The 18240-nt window shown below is 43.5% G+C and overlaps 1 protein-coding gene across 4 annotated transcripts in view; it reads left to right on the top strand.

Annotated features, from left to right (window-relative positions):
• Positions 1–7722, top strand: part of CUNH2orf74 (chromosome unknown C2orf74 homolog) — a 16281-nt gene extending 8559 nt beyond the window's left edge. For 3 of the 4 annotated variants that reach the window (XM_032292028.1, XM_032292029.1, XM_032292027.1), the window contains exons 2-4: positions 6232–6345; positions 6442–6622; positions 7410–7722. In XM_032292028.1, the coding sequence (XP_032147919.1) occupies positions 6449–6622; positions 7410–7583 (348 nt within the window). In that variant the 5' untranslated portion in view covers positions 6232–6345; positions 6442–6448 and the 3' untranslated portion in view covers positions 7584–7722. Of the gene's footprint in view, positions 1–4803; positions 5988–6231; positions 6346–6441; positions 6623–7409 lie in introns of those variants that run through there. The other variant, XM_032292030.1, reaches the window with a different exon arrangement.
• Positions 7723–18240: the final 10518 nt, after the last annotated feature.

Raw genomic sequence — 18240 nt, 5'->3', positions numbered from 1 at the left:
AAAAAAAAAAAAAAAAAAAAAAAAAAGGGGCTGGGCGTGGTGGCTCATGCCTGTAATCCCAGCACTTTGAGAGGCTGAGGCAGGCAGATCATGAGGTCAGGAGATTGAGACCAGCCTGACCAACGTGGAGAAACCCCATCTCTACTGAAAATACAAAATTAGCCAGGTGTGGTGGTGCATGCCTGTAATCCCATCTACTCAGAAGGCTGAGGTAGGAGAGTCATTTGAACCCAGGAGGCGGAGGTTGCAGTGAGCCAAGGTTGCACCATTGCACTCCAGCCTGGACAGCAAGAGTGAAACTCCATCTCATAATTGTAGTGGCTGGGCATGGTGACTCACACCTGTAATCTCAGTACTTTGGGAGGCGAAGGTGGGCAGATCACCTGGGGTTAGGAGTTTGAGACCAGCCTGCCAACATGGTGAAACCCCATATCTACTTAAAAAATGCAAAAATTAACCGGGCGTGGTGGCACATGCCTGTAATCCCAGCTACTCAGGAGGCTGAAGGAGGAGAATCACAAATCCAGGAGGTGGAGGTTGCAGTGAGCCAAGATCGTGCCATTGTACTCTACCTGGGTGACAAGACCAAAACTCCATCTCAACAAAAAATTTTTTTTTGTTATTGAGATGGGTTCTCACTATATTGCTCAGGCTAGTCACTATATTGCACAAATTCCTGGGCTCAAGGTATCTTCTCACCTTGGCCTCCCAAAGTGTTGGAATTACAAACATGAGCCACTGTGCCCAGCCTGCCTCTCTCTCTCTCTTTCTTTCTGTCTCTATCTTTCTTTCTTTCTTTTTCAGAGTCTTGCCCTGTTGCACGATCTCAGCTCACTACAACCTCCACCTCCCAGGTTCAAGCAACTGTTGTGCCTCAGCCTCCTGAGTAGTTAGGATTACAGGCATATGCCACCACATCTGACTAACTTTGGTATTTTTACTAGAGATGTGGTCTCACCATCTTGCTCAGGCTGGTCTCAAACTCCCGACCTCAAGTGATCCTCCTGCCTTGACCTCCCAACGTGCTGGGATTGTAGGGGTGAGACTCTGCACCAGACCAAGCCTTAAATTTTCAAGTGATGTACTTGAACATAGTTTTCTAAAATCATATAGAGGTAGATGAATTTTAAAAACCAGGTTATTTTTCCCCATAGTCTCCATTGAAATGATGGAGCTTTATTGTGTGGTTTCACATGTTCCTCTGGCCCTTAATGTTTACTCTACACTGGTAGATTTAGAGACTTGTTCAGATTCAGATTCAAATGTTTTCAAGGAAGTGGGGCAAGATTACTATATAGGTGATGATGTATTCCATCAGGAGACACATAGTTCCTGGTTGTCTGTTCTGTGATGTTAACAGCAGTGCCTAGATCCACTGACTCCTGATGAACTCCAAAATACTGGAATTCCAGTATGGTTCTGTCTGTTTCTTGTCCAAAATATGTTTTTTTTCTTTCTTTCTTTTTTTTTTTTTTTTTGAGACAGGTTCACTCTGTCACCCATGCTGGAGTGCACTGGTGTGATCATGGCTCACTGCAGCCTCTACTTCCTGGGCTCAGGCAATCCTCCCACCTCAGCCTTTTGAGTAGCTTGGACTACATGCTCCTGCCACCATGCCCAGCTCATTTTTTTATTTTTTGTAAGATGGGGGTCTCTCCATGTTGCCCAGGCTGGTCTTGAACTCTTCAACTCAAATGATCTTCCCACCTCCGCCTTCCAAAGTGCTGGGATTAGAGGCGCATAAACGGCCATGCCTGGCCCTTCTTTTCAAATATATATTTGACTTCCTTTCAGATGTATTTTTTTATCAGAACGCTCTTTTTAAATAGCCTGTGAGTTTTGCTGACTTTTGAAAAGATCCACCTTCCTCGCCTCTGCTGAGCATCAGGATATTCTATCTTCCCTCAGTGTAACAGACTTCTCCACCCTTGCTTACAAGGCAAATCCCGAAGCGGGTTTTGGGCATACTCAGTTATAGAAGAAAGCCTATAGTTGTGATATGTGAAGAAGTGAGATTTAGTGATTATTATTGATTCTATGCGTTGGCTTAGGTCAGCTGAATGGTTTTTCTGTCTCACTTGGCATTGGCTAGGATTACTCATTTGGGGCAAGAATTTAAAAGATGACTTTATTCACATTTGGAGCCTCATGGGAGCTGCTCTCTTCAGCTGGATGGTCAGACTTCCTACCTGGTACCTCAAGGCTTCAGGAGGATGAATGCAAAAGCTACCCTGTGTCTCAAGGGCTCGGCCTGAATTGGCACCGTGTTTCTTCTGTCACATTCTACTGGTTTAAGCAGGTCACAGGCCAGCTCAGGTTCAAGGAGAGGGGAAACAACTTCCCCTCTCAATGGGAGAAGAGACATGTACACACAGGATGGGAGGAATTGCTGGCCGTCATCCTTGCCTATAAGCTACCACCGAAAGAAAAGTGTGGGGTACACATTTTTGCTTTGAAAATGTAAGTGAGGTTTTTCACCTTTTAAGATGAACAAAATGTCAGTTAAGAAACAAAACTCACCTTGGGGACTGTATGGATAAAGGGTTTAGAAATCATATGTAAAGAATTTTATAGTTGAGAGGAAGGAAGTTGTTAGTGAATGGACATCTGAATTGAGGAGAGACGTGAAGGCGAGGCATACAGTCTATGAAAGAAGAGTTTAGCAATGCTGTTTCTCTTGAAACAGAGAGAAGGAGCCGAGTAAGTGTTCCTCAGCTGAACCCCAACTGAGAGAATGGAATTCAAGATCTGACAAATGTTGTTCTTGGTTTGTTGGTATAGAAACCACAGAGAGGGGAGTGTTCCCTGACTCACCCCTCCAGCATGGGAGAAGCAACAAGAATCAAAGGAGAATAGGGGTCCAAGAAGCTCCATGTATGTTTCTTTTTTTTTCTTGAGACGGAGTCTCGCTCTGTCACCAGGCTGGAGTGCAGTGGCGCAATCTCAGCTCACTGCAATCTCTGCATCTCGGGTTCAAGTGATTCTCCTGACTCAGCCTCCTGAGTAGCTGGGTGTATAGTTGCATGCCACCACACCCAGCTAATTTTTGTATTTTTAGTATAGACAGGTTTTCACCATGATAGCCAGGCTAGTCTCAAACTCCTGACGTCAAATGATCTGCCTGCCTTGGCCTTCCAAAGTCCTGGGATTACAGGCGTGAGCTACCGCACCTGGCCAACAACCAAGTCTTAAAGGATTGAGAGGTGGGACAGGTAAAGGGCTGAGTATTAAGTTTATTCACATTATTGTGCTACCGTCACCACTGTCCATCTCCAGAACTTTTTCATAATTCTAAACTGAAACTCTATAGCCATTAAACACTGATTTCCCATTTCTCCCTCCCTGCAGCACCTGTTAACCATGATTCTGCTTTCTGTGTCTATGAATTTGACTACTTCAGATACCTCATATAAGTGGAATCATATAACATGTGACCTATTGTGACTGGCTTACTTCATTTAGCATTATGCCCTCAAAATTAATCCATGTTATAACATGTATCAGAATTTCATTCCTTTTAAAGCTGAATAGTATTCCATTGTGTGTATATGCCACACTTTTTTTTTTTTGAGACAGAGTCCTGCTCTGTCGTACAGGCTGGGGTGCAGTGGCACAATCTCAGCTCACTGCAACCTCCATCTCTGAGGTTCAAGTGATTCTCCTGCCTCAGCCTCCCAAACAGCTGGGATTACAGGTGCCTGTCAGTATACCCAGCTAATTTTTGTATTTTTAGTAGGCATGGGGTTTTGCCACATTGGCCAGGCTGGTCTCGAACTTCTGACCTCAGGTAATACACCCACCTTGGCCTCTCAGAGTGCTGAGATTACAGGTGTGAGCCACCGCCTCCACCACCACATTTTATCTATCCATCCTTCGATGTACATTTGGATTTTTTCACCTTTTGGCTATTTTGAATAATTCAGCCATGAGCAAGGGTGTACAAATATCTGTTTGAGTCCCTGCTTGCAATTCTTTGTGTATATACCCAGAAATGGAATTATTCCATCATACGGTAATTCTTTACTAAAGTTTTTGAGCAACTGCCATACTGTTTTCCACAGTGACTATACCATTTTACATTCCAACTAACAATGCACAAGGGTTCCAGTTTTTCCATATTCTTGCCAATACTTTTTTTTTTTTTTTTTTTTTTTTGAGACGGAGTTTCGCTCTTGTTACCCAGGCTGGAGTGCAATGGCGCGATCTCGGCTCACCGCAACCTCCGCCTCCTGGGTTCAGGCAATTTTCCTGCCTCAGCCTCCTGAGTAGCTGGGATTACAAGCATGTGCCACCATGCCCAGCTAATTTTTTGTAGTTTTAGTAGAGACGGGCTTTCACCATGTTGACCAGGATGGTCTCAATCTCTTGACCTCGTGATCCACCCGCCTCGGCCTCCCAAAGTGCTGGGATTACAGGCTTGAGCCACCGCGCCCGGCCCGCCAATACTTTTTTTTCTTTTTAAAGTAATAACCCCCCAATTAGGTGTGAGATGGTAACACATTGTGGTTTTGATTTGCACTTCCCTAATGATTAGTGATGATCATTTTTTCATGTGCTTATTGGTCATTTGTATATCTTCTTTTGAGAAATATCTTGAAATCCTTTGCCTGTTTCAAAATTGGGCTTGTTGTTGTTGCTATGTTGTAGGAGTTCTTTTTATATTCTGGATATCAGTCCATTAATAGATTATGTGATTTGCAAATATTTTCTTACCATGGAATATGATGTTAGTTGTAGGATTTTCACATATGGCTTTTATTATGTTGAGGTAGTTTACTTCTTTTCCTCATTTCTTGAGTGGTTTTATCATGAAAGGGTGTTAGATTTTTGTCGAGTGCTTTTTCTGCATCAGTTGAGATGATCATGTGTTTTTTTTAACCTTTATTCTGCTAATGTGATGTATTATATTGGTTGCTTTTTGTGTATTAAACCATCTTTGCATTCCAGGAATAGGTTCCACTTGGTCATGGTATGTAATCCTTTTAATATGCCACTGAATTTGGTTTCCTAGTACTTTGTTGAAGACTTTTGCATTCAGTATTCATAAAGGATATTTGTCTGTAGCTTTCTTTTCTTTTAGTGGCTTTGGCATCAGCTTAATGCCAGCTTCATAGAATGACTAGTAAGTGTTCCCTCTTCAATTTTTTGAAAGATTTGAGAAACATTGGTGTTAGTTCTTCGTTAAATGTTTGGTAGAATTTCATAGTGAAGCCTTGGGCTAAGGGCTAGAGAGAAGGATTTCATAAGAAGGAAGTAGACCAATTGTTCATGGTCTGTGAAAGAAGCAATAAAAGAAGCAGGCTCAGATTAGGAAATGAAAGATGGTGTTTGGAGAGTAAGGAGAAAATCCTTTCCCAGAGAATGGTCAAGACAGTCCCATATGGCCTCTAACTTGGACCTCTCAGAGGAGGGGAAGAATAGGCAACAGCCTCGTGGTTCTCCAGCCTCCAGGTGATGGGCCGAGTTGGACTGGCACTGTGGTCTCTGTTACTCAAGGGCTCCATGATTCTATGATGTCACTGAAGAGAGAAGAATGGGGAACTGGACTCAGCTCCAGCTGCTCTGATTCCTCTCTCCTCTGGATCCTGATAGTTTTTGGGATGAGGGGAGGTGAGCTGCATGATCACACGTGTCCTAGCTCAGTCTCCCCTCTGGCCACCTCAGCCCCCACCACATTTACGGAGAGAAATTAGCCAGTGTGAGTCAACTCCGCAACAAGCAGAGCATCTTTTATGAAGCTAAACTGACCAAAAGAACAACAATGAAAACAGCCTTTTATTCCTCTGTTTCTAGAAAACTTAAAGAACAAGAGAACTACATTCAAATTGAGCTGGAAAAGAATATTTGGACAATCTGTGATTGTGAGAGTGGATGAATCTTCTAGCTAAACCTATGAGCTTTGAAACCACAGCAATCACTTTCTTCATCATTCTTCTAATTTGCTTCATTTGCATCCTCCTTTTATTGGTGGTCTTTTTATATAAATGGTATAAATCCATGCTGATAATTGGGATCAGATTTCAAGTCACATTAGCAAATGTATCTAGAAATAATGTAAAACAATTTAAAATAGAACAAGTAATAATACCATGGCTGTCTACTTTTTTCATTTCAGCATTTTAGAAATGCTGATTTTCTGTTTAAAAGTGAAGTTTCTATGCCACACCTTAAAATCAGGGCCATTCTTCTTTTTCTGAATTTGTGGCTTTTTTTTTTTTTTTTTTTTTTCAGTTTCCAAGGCAGGAAAGATACAGACACAAAGAAAGCACCTTGTACAGATGCAAACGGAGGTATAGACTGTGCAGTTGCCAAAGTGGTGACAAGCAATCCAGAGGACCATGAAAGGTGACTGTGGCACAGGATACAGCAGAAGCTATTTTCTGTGTATTAGTGAGGACGAGGATACATGAATGTTTAAAACTCTATGGATTGATTTTCTAGGGTCTTAATGCAAGTTGTGAACTTGAATGTGCCGATGAGGCCTGGCATTCTTGTCCAAAGACAGAGTAAGGAAGTGTTGGCCACATCCTTAGAAAACAGAAGAGATATGGAGGCAGAAGAGGAGAACCAAATAAATGAGAAGCAAGAGACTGAGAATGCTGGAGAAACTGGTCAAGAAGAGGTGATATGTTTACTCTCAAGGGGCAGATTTAGAATTTGTTTGACTGAAAAGAAGATAAATTCCTTAGCTAGATATACCTAATAGGAGATGGAGTTGCCTGTAACTTAGGTTTGTAGGTATAATGACTCCAATGCCCACAGTTATTTAAGCCATTCTGGTTGCTTATCAGTTTATGTTACTAAACCATTACATATGCCAAGTCTAGAAACTTGCTCAGTCTTCATTCTTTGTCTTTTTCTTAATAATTCCTCTTGTTTGTTTTTCTCAAAATTCTAGAATCTTAGAGCTGTTAAGAGATCATCTAGGGATCCATCGCTCTCCTGTTTTCCAATGAGAAAACAAAATGAATTGTTTACTTCTCCAGTGTGGCCAAGCTCAGGCCCAGATTGTGGCTCCCTGTGCTAGTTACAAGGTCCTACAACAGCACACAACATGGCTGGAGCCTTCTTGAGTTCCATGTCTGGGACTCCCTAACATGAACAACTCACATGCCCTCCCACCCCATGGCCATGCCCAGTCCACAACAGAATGATGGTTCAGGTGGCTCTTTGGTTTGACCACTTTGTGGAGAGAATTACATGTCACCAAATGTTATTTGAATATGTCAGTGTATGCTTTTATAGCCAAAAAAATGTGAAAATGTAATCATGATGGATTATTGCTGCTTTCCTATATCATTTGGAAATGCTTTTTCTATTTTTCGTTAACAGTGTATATATAATTTTAAAAGCAGCGGATGTCATAAATTGATTATTTGTTTATATTGTTTGTCCTCATTCTCTTGCAGGATGATGATTTGCAGAAAACACACACATCTGTCACTAGAACTCCTTCAGTTGTTGAAAGCCAAAAAAGACCTTTAAAAGGAGTGACATTTTCTAGGGAGGTAATTGTTGTGGATCTTGGGAATAAACACCCTATACCTCAAAGCTATACTCGAGAACATAAAGAGAGAAAATGAAGCTCCAAAAAGGGTAAGAGTGAAAGAAAATGTAACCTTTAACTAACATTGAAATGACTGAGGGTACAAAATCATGGTGAAACAGCAAAACAATGGGGAATTAAGCAAATAAATATAGTATATTACCTTTTTGCAGAAAGGAGTGGGCCAAGGGCAAAATTCTGTAAGTAAAATACTCAGAGCTTGAATATAGTTTTTTAAAATTCAAATCTGGGTTCAAGGAATTGATTATATTGCCCTTAAAACTGTCTACTCGGCTAGGCGCAGTGGCTCACGCCTGTAATCCCAGCACTTTGGGAGGCCGAGACGGGCAGATCACAAGGTCAGATCAAGATCATCCTGGCTAACACGGTGAAACCTCATCTCTACTAAAAATACAAAAAATTAGCCAGGTGTGGTGGTGCACGCCTATAGTCCCAGCTATTTGGGATCCTGAGGCAGAAGAATCGCTTGAACCTGGGAGGCAGAGGCTGCAATAAGGTGAGATCGTGCAACTGCACTCCAGCTTGCACAACAGAGCGAGACTCAGTCTCAAAAAAAAAAAACCAAAAAAAAAAAACGCACAAACAACTGTCTACTTAAACACTGTTCTGGCATGTGAATAAAGTGGTTTGTGTTTGTACAGATGCCTATTAGGTACATCATATTCAAGGGGGATTTTTAAAAATAATGCATGTTCTGATCATAAGCATTCATGACCAAATAACATTGCAGCTGTCATCATGGAAACTTCCATAACTGTGGTCTTCTACTATATAATCCCCATTGAACTCAGTCCTGAAACTTTTCTTATACTGACAACTGTTTTTAAAAATTGGTACAGACTGGGCGCAGTGGCTCAAGCCTGTAATCCCAGCACTTTGGGAGGCCAAAGTGGGTGGATCCCCTGAGGTCAGGAGTTCAAGACCAGCCTGGCCAACATGGTGAAACCCCATGTCTACTAACAATATAAAAATCAGCCAGGCATGGTGGTATGCCTCTGTAATCCCAACTACTTGGGAGGCTGAGGCAGGAGAATCGCTTGAACATGGGAGGCAGAGGTTGCAGTGAGCTGAGATTGTGCCACTGCACTTCAGCCTGGGTGAGAGAGTGAGACTCCATCTAAGAAAAAACCAAAAACAACAAACAAACAAAAACACAAACTGCTAGCAACAACAAAACACCCTATTACTTTAGGCAAATTCTAAGATTATACATACTATCCTTGATTTCAGTGGTTTACAATTTGCTGTGCATGTGTGGAATATGACAGTACAGACTGGTAGGACACCATCCACACAGCTGCAGTACGCATTTGTGAAATGTCTAAGGGGCTCTGAGAGAGAAAAAGCAGGAAATGTAGCATTTGATTCAGGGGCCTAGCCCATGGTCATGTGTATTTTCCATAAATGTTTGTGGAATGATTGGGAGTGTAAGTGATAAAATATTTTAGAATGTGGAACTATTGCCAAATGGGGTGTATTGACACCCTCTGCTGAGGGTCATGTCACTGTGGGCTGGGACCATCCCACTGTGAGGAGGAAAAGGGACTTAGACAAATGGAAGGATTAGATAGATGAGACAAGCAGCTGGGGAAGAACATGAGTCAAGGCAAAGAGGTGAAGACGTGTACTGGGTTTGGTTGATGCCAGTTGGCTGGCGCTGAAGTTGGATGTAGAGGAGAGTTGAGGGGCAACAGTGAAGCACGGTGAGAAGTCAAAGTGAAGTTCACTGAGGACCCCAGGTTAAGGGTATAGGGTGGGAAATGGATCCAAGCTCTGTGGACTATGGGGGAGGGTGCCTGCAGAAATATTCAGAGTCTCTACAATCATTAAATTTTTTATCTTTCATCTGATAATAATACTAAATTAAAAAGTTTTCATTTCAATAAAATATATATAACATAAAACTTGCCAACCTAACCATTTATTTTATTTTATTTTTTGAGACAGGGTATCACTCTGTTGCCCAGGCTGGAGTGTAGTGGCGCAATCAAGGTTCATTGTAGCCGTGACCTCCAGGGCTTAAGCAGTCCTCCCACCTCAGCCACCAGAGGAGCTGGGACTACAGGCATATGCCACCAGGCCCAGCTAACTTTTGTATTTTTTGTTGAGACAGGATTTCAGCATGTTGCCCAGGCTGGTCTCCAGCTCCTGAGCTCAAGCAATCCCCCACCTTGGCCTCCCAAAGTGCTGGGATTACATGTGTAAGCCATCATGGCTGGCTTCATCTTAGCCATTTTTAAGCGTACAGTTCAATAGTGTTTTAAGTACATTGACATTGTGCTGCAACTGTCACCACAGTTTTGTAGAAGTTCCAATAGAGGAAAATGATGGGAAAATTGGCCATCAATACCTATAACCATATAGGCAGATGGAATCCGAGAAAGCCATCCAGATCACGACTATAATGTGAACAGCAGCACAGTCAATAGAAGAACATCTGGCATTTGAATTTTATTGGTTTTAAATGTCCATTTGAATTTTATTGGTTCTATGCTTTTGTTTGTATTTGATTTTAAAATTTCTTTTAGTTTTAAAGTTGGATGAAAGCTCTTAGGTTAGAGAGTTGATATCCAAATATATATACATTTTTGAGATGGAGTCTCACTCTGTCAGCCAGGCTGGAGTGCAGTGACACAATCTCAGCTCACAGCAACCTCCACCTCCCGGGTTCAAGCAGTTCTCCTGCCTCAGCCTCCCGAGTAACTGGGACTACAGGCATGTGCCACCATGTAGTAGAAATGGGGTTTCACCATATTGGACAGGCTGGTCTCAAACTCCTGACCTCGTGATCTGTCCGCCTTGGCCTCCCAAAGTGCTAGGATTACAAGTGTGAGCCACTGTGCCCAGCCGGGCTTCTACATATTTTTAAGTTGTATTATAATAAATAATCTTAGGCAATAATGGAAGAAGTCCATGGGAGCTTTCCACCAGGATTAAGTTATTGAGGATTAGCAACTAGGAGGTGGTAAATGGAGATGGCTACAGTGTCAGTTCAGGTTTGAACTGGACTGGACCTGGACTAGGAGTTGGCAGAATGTAATGAGAAGATGAAGAAAGAGTAAGGCACATCACTTACTCCTCCCAGATGTGGGAGGAGCGAGAGGAAGTTGCAAAGATGGCTCCTGTCTGGATACCTGTGAGACCCTCAGAAATAGGAGAGTCCAGAGAAGAGACTAGGGCAAAAAGATTAGGCAAGTTTTAGCTCTGTTGAATTTGCAGTATTGGCTAGAGATTCAACTGAAGATGCTCTGTGGACAGTGAAGCTGTAGGGCTCCATGTTTCTATCTCCTAAGCTATGGCTGTAGAGAAAAGTTGAGCAATTTTTTCTCAATGCCTGTTGGTGTTTCTCTTGCAAAGGTGGGATCAAAGTTGCCACTATACCTCTTTAATTAGCTGCTGGTCCAGGGACTTTCTTCAAATGACTACTCCAGACAGGATATATCACCCAAAAGCCAAAAGGGCAAAGCTTGATAAAGCTTGGATTACTTAAAAAATATTTTTTGCTTAGTAAAAAAAACAACATAAAGTCAAAACCTCAACAACAAACTGGGAAGGCCTGTTTTTAAAACACTTAAAAACTGAAATAATTTCAAATTTATGGAAGAGTTGCAAGAGTAGTACAAAGAACTTCACTCAGATTCCTCAGTTAAGAGTTTACCACAATGGTATTATCATTTTATCTCTCCATATATACATATTTACATTTTTACAGCGTTTGAGAGTAAGATGCAAACATTATGTATCATTTGTCCGTGGTATTTTAGCACATATTTCTGAAAATCTGTGACATTCTCCCAGATAACTGCAGGTCAACCATCAATTAAGATCCATTCACTATTACCATCTATCTTATCCACAGTCCCCATTCAAAATTTGCCAGTGTTCCAATTTAATTTATATATTAAATATATATGTATAGAAGAACATGTATAAAGATACACCCCTTCCATCATGTTCTGGTGGTGAGAAGCAAGTCGCTAAGTCCAGCCCACGTTCAAGGGCAAGGAGATTTCCTTTAGAAGGGGAAAGTTTCAAAAAAAGCGGTAGACCACAATATCCATTTCTGTAGCTATCTATCCTTATAAAAAAAGACCATGAGCTCACACCAGCACTTCCAATTCCAATCCAATAGGGCTTATTCTAGCTTTACCCACTCCATATTTGTAACCCCCTTTGCTAATAATGAGAAATCTGGCTTCCCTTATGCCTAACTTACTTACTTATTGCTCAATCCTCTGTTTATCACGATTCTACCAAACACAGGGTCAAGTATCCTCACCTCCAGCATTATTGACTTTGGTGATTCTTATGCTGGGAAACTTTTTTTTTTTTTTTTTTAATTTATGACCAAAGGTTGATTTCCTTATAAAGAAATGATTAAGAACATTCAGATACATAAGAAATTATTTCACCCACAGGAATAAGAAAATATGAATCATCTAGTTTTAATTTGGCAAAAATACATATAGACAGAAAAATAAATGGCCAAAAAAATTTATTTTTATGATGCTCACCTGACTTCATAAAAATAAATTGAAACAATAAGATATGATTTTTTAATCTATCAAACTGTCAAATATTAGAAAGATGGCTGATACTGGTGAAGGGTTAATGAGGAGGAGGAAAAGAATCCTCATTAGACAAAAGTAATTGACCCTGGAACAACATGGGCTTGCACTGTGTGGGCCCACTATGTGCAGATTTGTTTCAGTAAAAGTCACTTTGAGTGTGAGCCTGCCTCTCCTGCCTCCCCTTCTACCTCCTCTACTTCTTCCGCCTCTGCCGCCCCTGAAACAGCAAAACCAACCCCTCCTCTTCCTCCTCCTCAGCCTGCTCAGCATGAAGACGATGAGGATGAAGACGTTTATGGTGATCCACTTCCAGTTAATGAATAGTAAATATATTTTCTCTTCCTTATGATTTTCTCTCTTTTTTTCTTTTTGAGATGGAGTCTTATCGCCCAGGCTGGAGTACAGTGGCATGATCTCGGCCCACTGCAACCTCTGCCTCCCAGGGTCAAGTGATTCTCCTGCCTTAGCCTCCTAAATAGCTGGGATTACAGGCACTCGCTATCATGCCTGGCTAATTTTTGTATTTTTGTAGAGGCAGGATTTCACCATGTTGGCCAGGCTGGTCTTGAACTCCTGGCCTCAAGTGATCCACCCTCCTTGGCCTCCCAAAGTGCTGGGATTACAGGTGTGAGCCACCACACCCGACCCTCCTTATGATTTTCTTAGTAATACTTTCTTTTCTCTAGATTACTTTATTCTAAGAATATGGTAAATATGCATAACATACAAAATATGTGTTGATCAACTTTTCTAGATAAAGCTTCCAGCCAACAGTAGGCTAGAAGTAGTTAAGTTTTGGGGGAGCCAAAAGTTATATACAAATTTCTGACTATGTGGAGTAGTCAGCGCCCCAAAACCCCATTTTGTACAGGGGTCAACTGTGTAAGTTGGTAAATCTTCTGGAGGATAACTGGGCAGTTAACTATCAAAATTGAAAGTATATACACCTTTCTATCCAGCATGCCACTGGCTAGAATGTACCCTGTGATACACTTTCAATACTTTACTCATGTATAAACTTGCTTGTTTCCTCCAAGTGAGGTTCAGGGAAAGAGAAAGAGGAAGAGGGAAAGAGTGAGCAAGAGTAGAGAGGTAGGCAATACACCAGCAAGAAGATGGTGAGTCTTGGCTGGGCACAGTGGCTCATGACTGTAATCCCAGTACTTTGGGAGGCCGAGGCAAGCAGATCACCTGAGGTCAGGAGTTCAAGACCAGCCTGGCCAACATGGTGAAACCCCATCTCTACTAAAAATATAAAAATCAGCTGGGCGTGGTGGCAGGCACCTGTAATCCCAGCTACTTGAGGCTGAGGCAAGAGAATGACTTGAACCTGGGAGGTGGAGGTTGCAGTGAGCCAAGACTGCACCACTGCACTCCAGCCTGGGCAACAGAGCGAGACTATGTCTCAATTACAAAAAAATTGAAAAGGGCAGTCTTTTGGTTACCTAATCCTGTAAGGAACATCCCATCACTTTTGCTGTATTCTGTCCATCGGAAGCAAGTCGCCAGGTCCGGCCCACACTCAAAGGGAGGGGATTACAGAAGGGCATAAACACCAAGAGGGAGGGATAGGTGAGGGTCATCTTAGAGGCTGCCTGCCACAGAGACTCAGGTTGGTACTGACCCAGGTGACGAGGAAAGCAAACGTCAATTCTCTCGGGAAGTACTTGACTTCAGAAGAGGTGAAGAGCAGTTTAAGACACTGCCAAGTGAAGGTGTTCACTGATTTCAGAGCTATTAAAATGTCTATGCCATGTTCAGTGGCTTACACCTAAAATCTCAGTGACTCAGGAGGCTGGGGCCCAGGAGACTTGAGCCCAGGAGTAAGAGACTGAAGTGAGCTGTGATCACACCACTGCACTCCAACCTAGGTGACAGAGTGAGATCCTGACTCTTAAAAAAGTCTGTGATATAATTTACTGACAGAGGGGACTCTCTGAGTGGTGAAGGAGACAACAAGGAAGTTTTGCAGAGGAAGAAACTAAAGAATTGGTGCTGGAGGCTTAGGTGGAAAGGGCCCACCAGGCAAAGCATCCTGAAAGGGCAAAGGCACGGGTGTACTGAAGAGCCCAGGTAGATTGCTATGTGGAGTGCAAGCAATGTTGTGACACAAAATGGGCTGGAAGGGCAGGCTGGGCCAGACCTCCAGTGAGCCATGCTAAGGGGCTGGGCATGGGGAGCCACCGACCAATGTTAAGCAGAGCAAGCAGTTATATTAGAGAGATTGCATGAGGCTCCGTGGGGGCTGGACTGGAGGGGAAAGAGACTAGCAGGACAGAGAGACCATTAGGAAGATCTTGCAAAGATCCATTTGTGCCCAGCTGGCTTCTTCTTAACTGTCTTCAGCTCAACAATCCTTTATATTTTGGTCTCCCACAGTTACTAGCAGTGGAATCTAATCCTAATGCAGACAGATGTAATGCTGTTTCCATTTCACAAACAATGAAGTACATAGAGGTTAAGGAACTTGCCTAAGGTCACTCATTTGGTAAGTGGCAGAGCCAAGACTTGGATCCAAGCACTGGGCTTCAGAGCCTGCCTGTGTGGGCAGCTGGTGTGGGCCACTGCTGCTAGAGGAGACACAGCTCAGCACATTTGCTTCACTGATAGTATAAAAAGACTTCACGCTGGCTTTTGCTCCCACCTCAAAATGTCCTCATTTTTGTCTTCTTACCCATTCTGCTTTGTGCCCATCCTACTTTCTACTCGTTCATTTCCTAACTTGCACATCTTTGATGATGTGATCCTTCTTTGGTCTGGAAGGAACTCTCCCATCTCTCTACCTGTTGAAATTCCATTCATCCATTAAGGCCCAGTTCTTTTATATCCCTCCCACAAATGACTTCATCCATTCTTATGACTTGATGTAGTCAACAAATATTTATTGAGATCTGGTGTGTGCTGGGCACGAGGGATTCTGCAATGTGCAAAACAGATGAACTGTTAGTTGTAAGCTATTGTACTTACCTTTGGGTTTGCTACAGCAGTGGCTTTCAAACTTAAAAAAAATCGATAGTCTAATTATAATACATCACCCCCCCTACACACACACACAGCCCCCAATGATTTAAGAAACAATATTTACCTTTACTATGTAAAGGTAAATAGTACTCTGATCATTTAAACTCAATTCTATTTCATTAAGATAAAAATGATGGTTGATGCCTCCTGTAAAATTTTACCTCCTCTAAAATTAATTTTATAGGCCACTGATAGCCTATTAATAGGCTGGAACACACTAGTTTGAGAAATACTCATTCCATTATTCACCCAGTCATCTAAACAAAGATTTCCTTGGTGCCCACTGTGTTCTGGGCACAGCTCTGGCATCAGGATAAAGAGGAGAAAGAGTACTTGCCCTCAAGGCGAGCAGGCCAGTAAAGAAACAGAGCTTGAGAGCAAAGACTACACAGTGCTATGTGCTCTGGTGGCAGTGTGCTTGGGACAGATGTGCATGCTGGTTGCTCAACAAATATTAAGAATGAAATCAAACTGAGGGATAAGCACCAAAATTATAAAAAGAAAATGGAATCGTGACTTCCTCAAAAGCAGACCCTTAGCAGCTCATGGGTCTACTGTGATGTGAAACCGGCATCCAACTCCTGATTCTCTAGTGCATTGCTGATAAGTCAATCCTGGGCTGAGCACAGTGGCTAATGCCTGCAAACCCAGCACTTTGGAAGGCCGAGGCAGGCGGATCACCTGAGGTCAGGAGTTCAAGACCAGCCTGGCCAATACAGTGAAACCCTGTCACTATTAAAAAGACAGCAATTAGCCGGTCATGGTCGTGCATGCCTGTAATCCCAGTTACTTGGGAGGCTGAGGAAGGAGAATTGCTTGAATGTGGGAGGTGAGGCAGAGGTTGCAGTGAGCTGAGATTATGCCAACACACTCCACACTCTGAATGACAGAGTGAGACTCCATCTTAAAAAAAAAAAAAAAAAAAAAAAAAGTCCATCCTGGATAACTGGATATGAACAATTAACCCACTTTCTCTCTCAAAAGAGAAAGGGTGGTGGAGTTAGTTGTGTTTAGAAAAGATGAAAATAATCTGGGTTTACCCCAGCACAGGTTGGTTATGGGAGAAAGGACATACTTGAGAGGATTTTGCATTTCTTCCTCCAAAGCCTGTCATTGTTGTCACCCTCACTTGCTGCAGGTAAGCTGCCCTGGGAAGTCGTCCACTTGCCACCTCCCTTGCACCCTCTCCCAAATCAAACCAATCAAAACCAAGGTCGGTAGAGAAACATCCATTCTGATCTTTCTCCTTGAGTCTTCCTATTGCAGGCTCATCTTTTGGACTCATCTCTTCCCATAGCTTCTGGGACAAGGCTGCACCACCTGTCCCTCTTTTCACCAGCTGATTCCCACCAGCGGATGAAAACATTTAAAGGGAAAAGGCGAAATCTCCCTTCATCCACGTCCCTATTTCACTACTGTCCAATTGTCTTACCTGTCCTTGCCCAACATTCCGAAAGCACAGTCTCCACCCTCTCACCTCCCATTCACCTGTCACCCATGACCTAGCTTCTCACTGAAACTGCTCTCTGCAAAGGACCCAAGGACCTTTGTTGTCACATCCAATACAGTATATATATCTATGTATCTGTATCATCTGACTCGTACTTTTCCACACTTGATGCCGATGGCCACCGCCTCCACCGGGTACCCAGGCTCTGTGATAAAGTGCCTTTGTGGTTGCCTTCCTCCTCCTCAGTCGTTCTTTGCAGGCCCCCTCTTCTCTGCCTACCTCTTACCTGCTGATTTTTTTCCAGAGTTCTAGCCCAAGCGCCCTTCCGGCCCCTCCATTCTAGTCTCTGAGAGTGCAGCCGCTAACCAAGCTGCAAGTCTCAGAGGCTGAAGAAAACGTTTTTCTCTGCTGCACCCGTGTCTGACACACTCAGATTCCACGTCTGAACACCGCTCACCCCTTCTCCACCCTGACAAGTCTTCCTCCTTCCAGTTTCTATCTCACTCTTTTCCACTGTTCAAAAGCCCATAAGAATGATTTTTCTAGAACACATCTGATCGTGTCATTTCTCCATTTAGGTCGCCTCAGTGGTTGCCCATTGCCTGTACCGCCAAGTCCAAGCTCCTTAGCAGGGGAAACGAGGCTTCTTATGATCAGGCAACCCCACCCCGCTGCTCCTTCATGTGACTCTATTACAGCTGCTTCAGCGAAGTGTGAAAGGTGAAATCAAAACGTCTTTTTGTTTTGAGGTCAAAACGCCTTGAAGCAGTGTTTACATGACTGTTGTAGCTTTCTGGAAGATAGTGTTGGAACGTGGTAGCTCCAGTAGGCAAGTGGAGAGAATGCGCTCCGCTCGCGAGTGTATTTCGTGGATGACCGCAGGCAAGTCAGCACAGGGGAAGAGAACAGCCAGCTGCTTCCACACTTTCACTGTCCTACTCATTTTTCTGCTAACTACTCATGTACACCCCAGTAACACTGTCCAACTAGTTCGTGCAAAGTTTTTGGTAGAAGCCAAAAACTGGTAACGGAATCATTAATACTCCATGATAAAGTGCATCAATCTGCAGTAATACGTGCTTACAATCACATCCTTTGGTTATCTCTAAAGGATTGTTAAACGAATACAATGGAAATACTCCTGCAGTAACCTGGGACTAATTGGAAAGGTGCTGGGAGAGCTAGAGACCGTCGCGGAGAAAACCGCAACGCGGCAACTCAAACGAAACCACAAACGGGGTGACGGGGGTGCGCGGTGGCCCCAAAGGCCGGTCTCACAGCGACCTGGGCGTTCAAGGTCGTGTTCTTGAGCGACAGTTTCCCGATGCCAAGGGAGATGGCCACGTCGCGTCTGCACAGCCAGTTGGGCTCCCAGGCACCACCTACTCAGCGCCCTGCTTCCCGCCGCTGGAAACCACGAGCCCGCCGGCACCGCGGGTCCCGCCGCGGCCTCCGCCCTTCGCAGGCGGCCCAGGCAGCCCAGTCCGGCCCCGACGTTAGGAGATGAGCAGCTGAGCCGGGGGAGCCTCCCTCCCGCCGCCCCCCCACCCCCCTCCGCGACCTCCTCCCCGACCCCCCGACCCCCTCCGCGACCTCCTCCCCGACCCCCCGCCCCGCTCCGCGACCTCCTC

Source organism: Sapajus apella, unplaced genomic scaffold (assembly GCF_009761245.1).
Source record: "Sapajus apella isolate SASKATOON/1434 unplaced genomic scaffold, GSC_monkey_1.0 scaffold26, whole genome shotgun sequence".
NCBI classification, from domain to species: domain Eukaryota; kingdom Metazoa; phylum Chordata; class Mammalia; order Primates; family Cebidae; genus Sapajus; species Sapajus apella.
The sequence above is the reverse complement of the archived record's forward strand: the minus strand, read 5'-3'. Positions and strand labels throughout refer to the sequence as shown.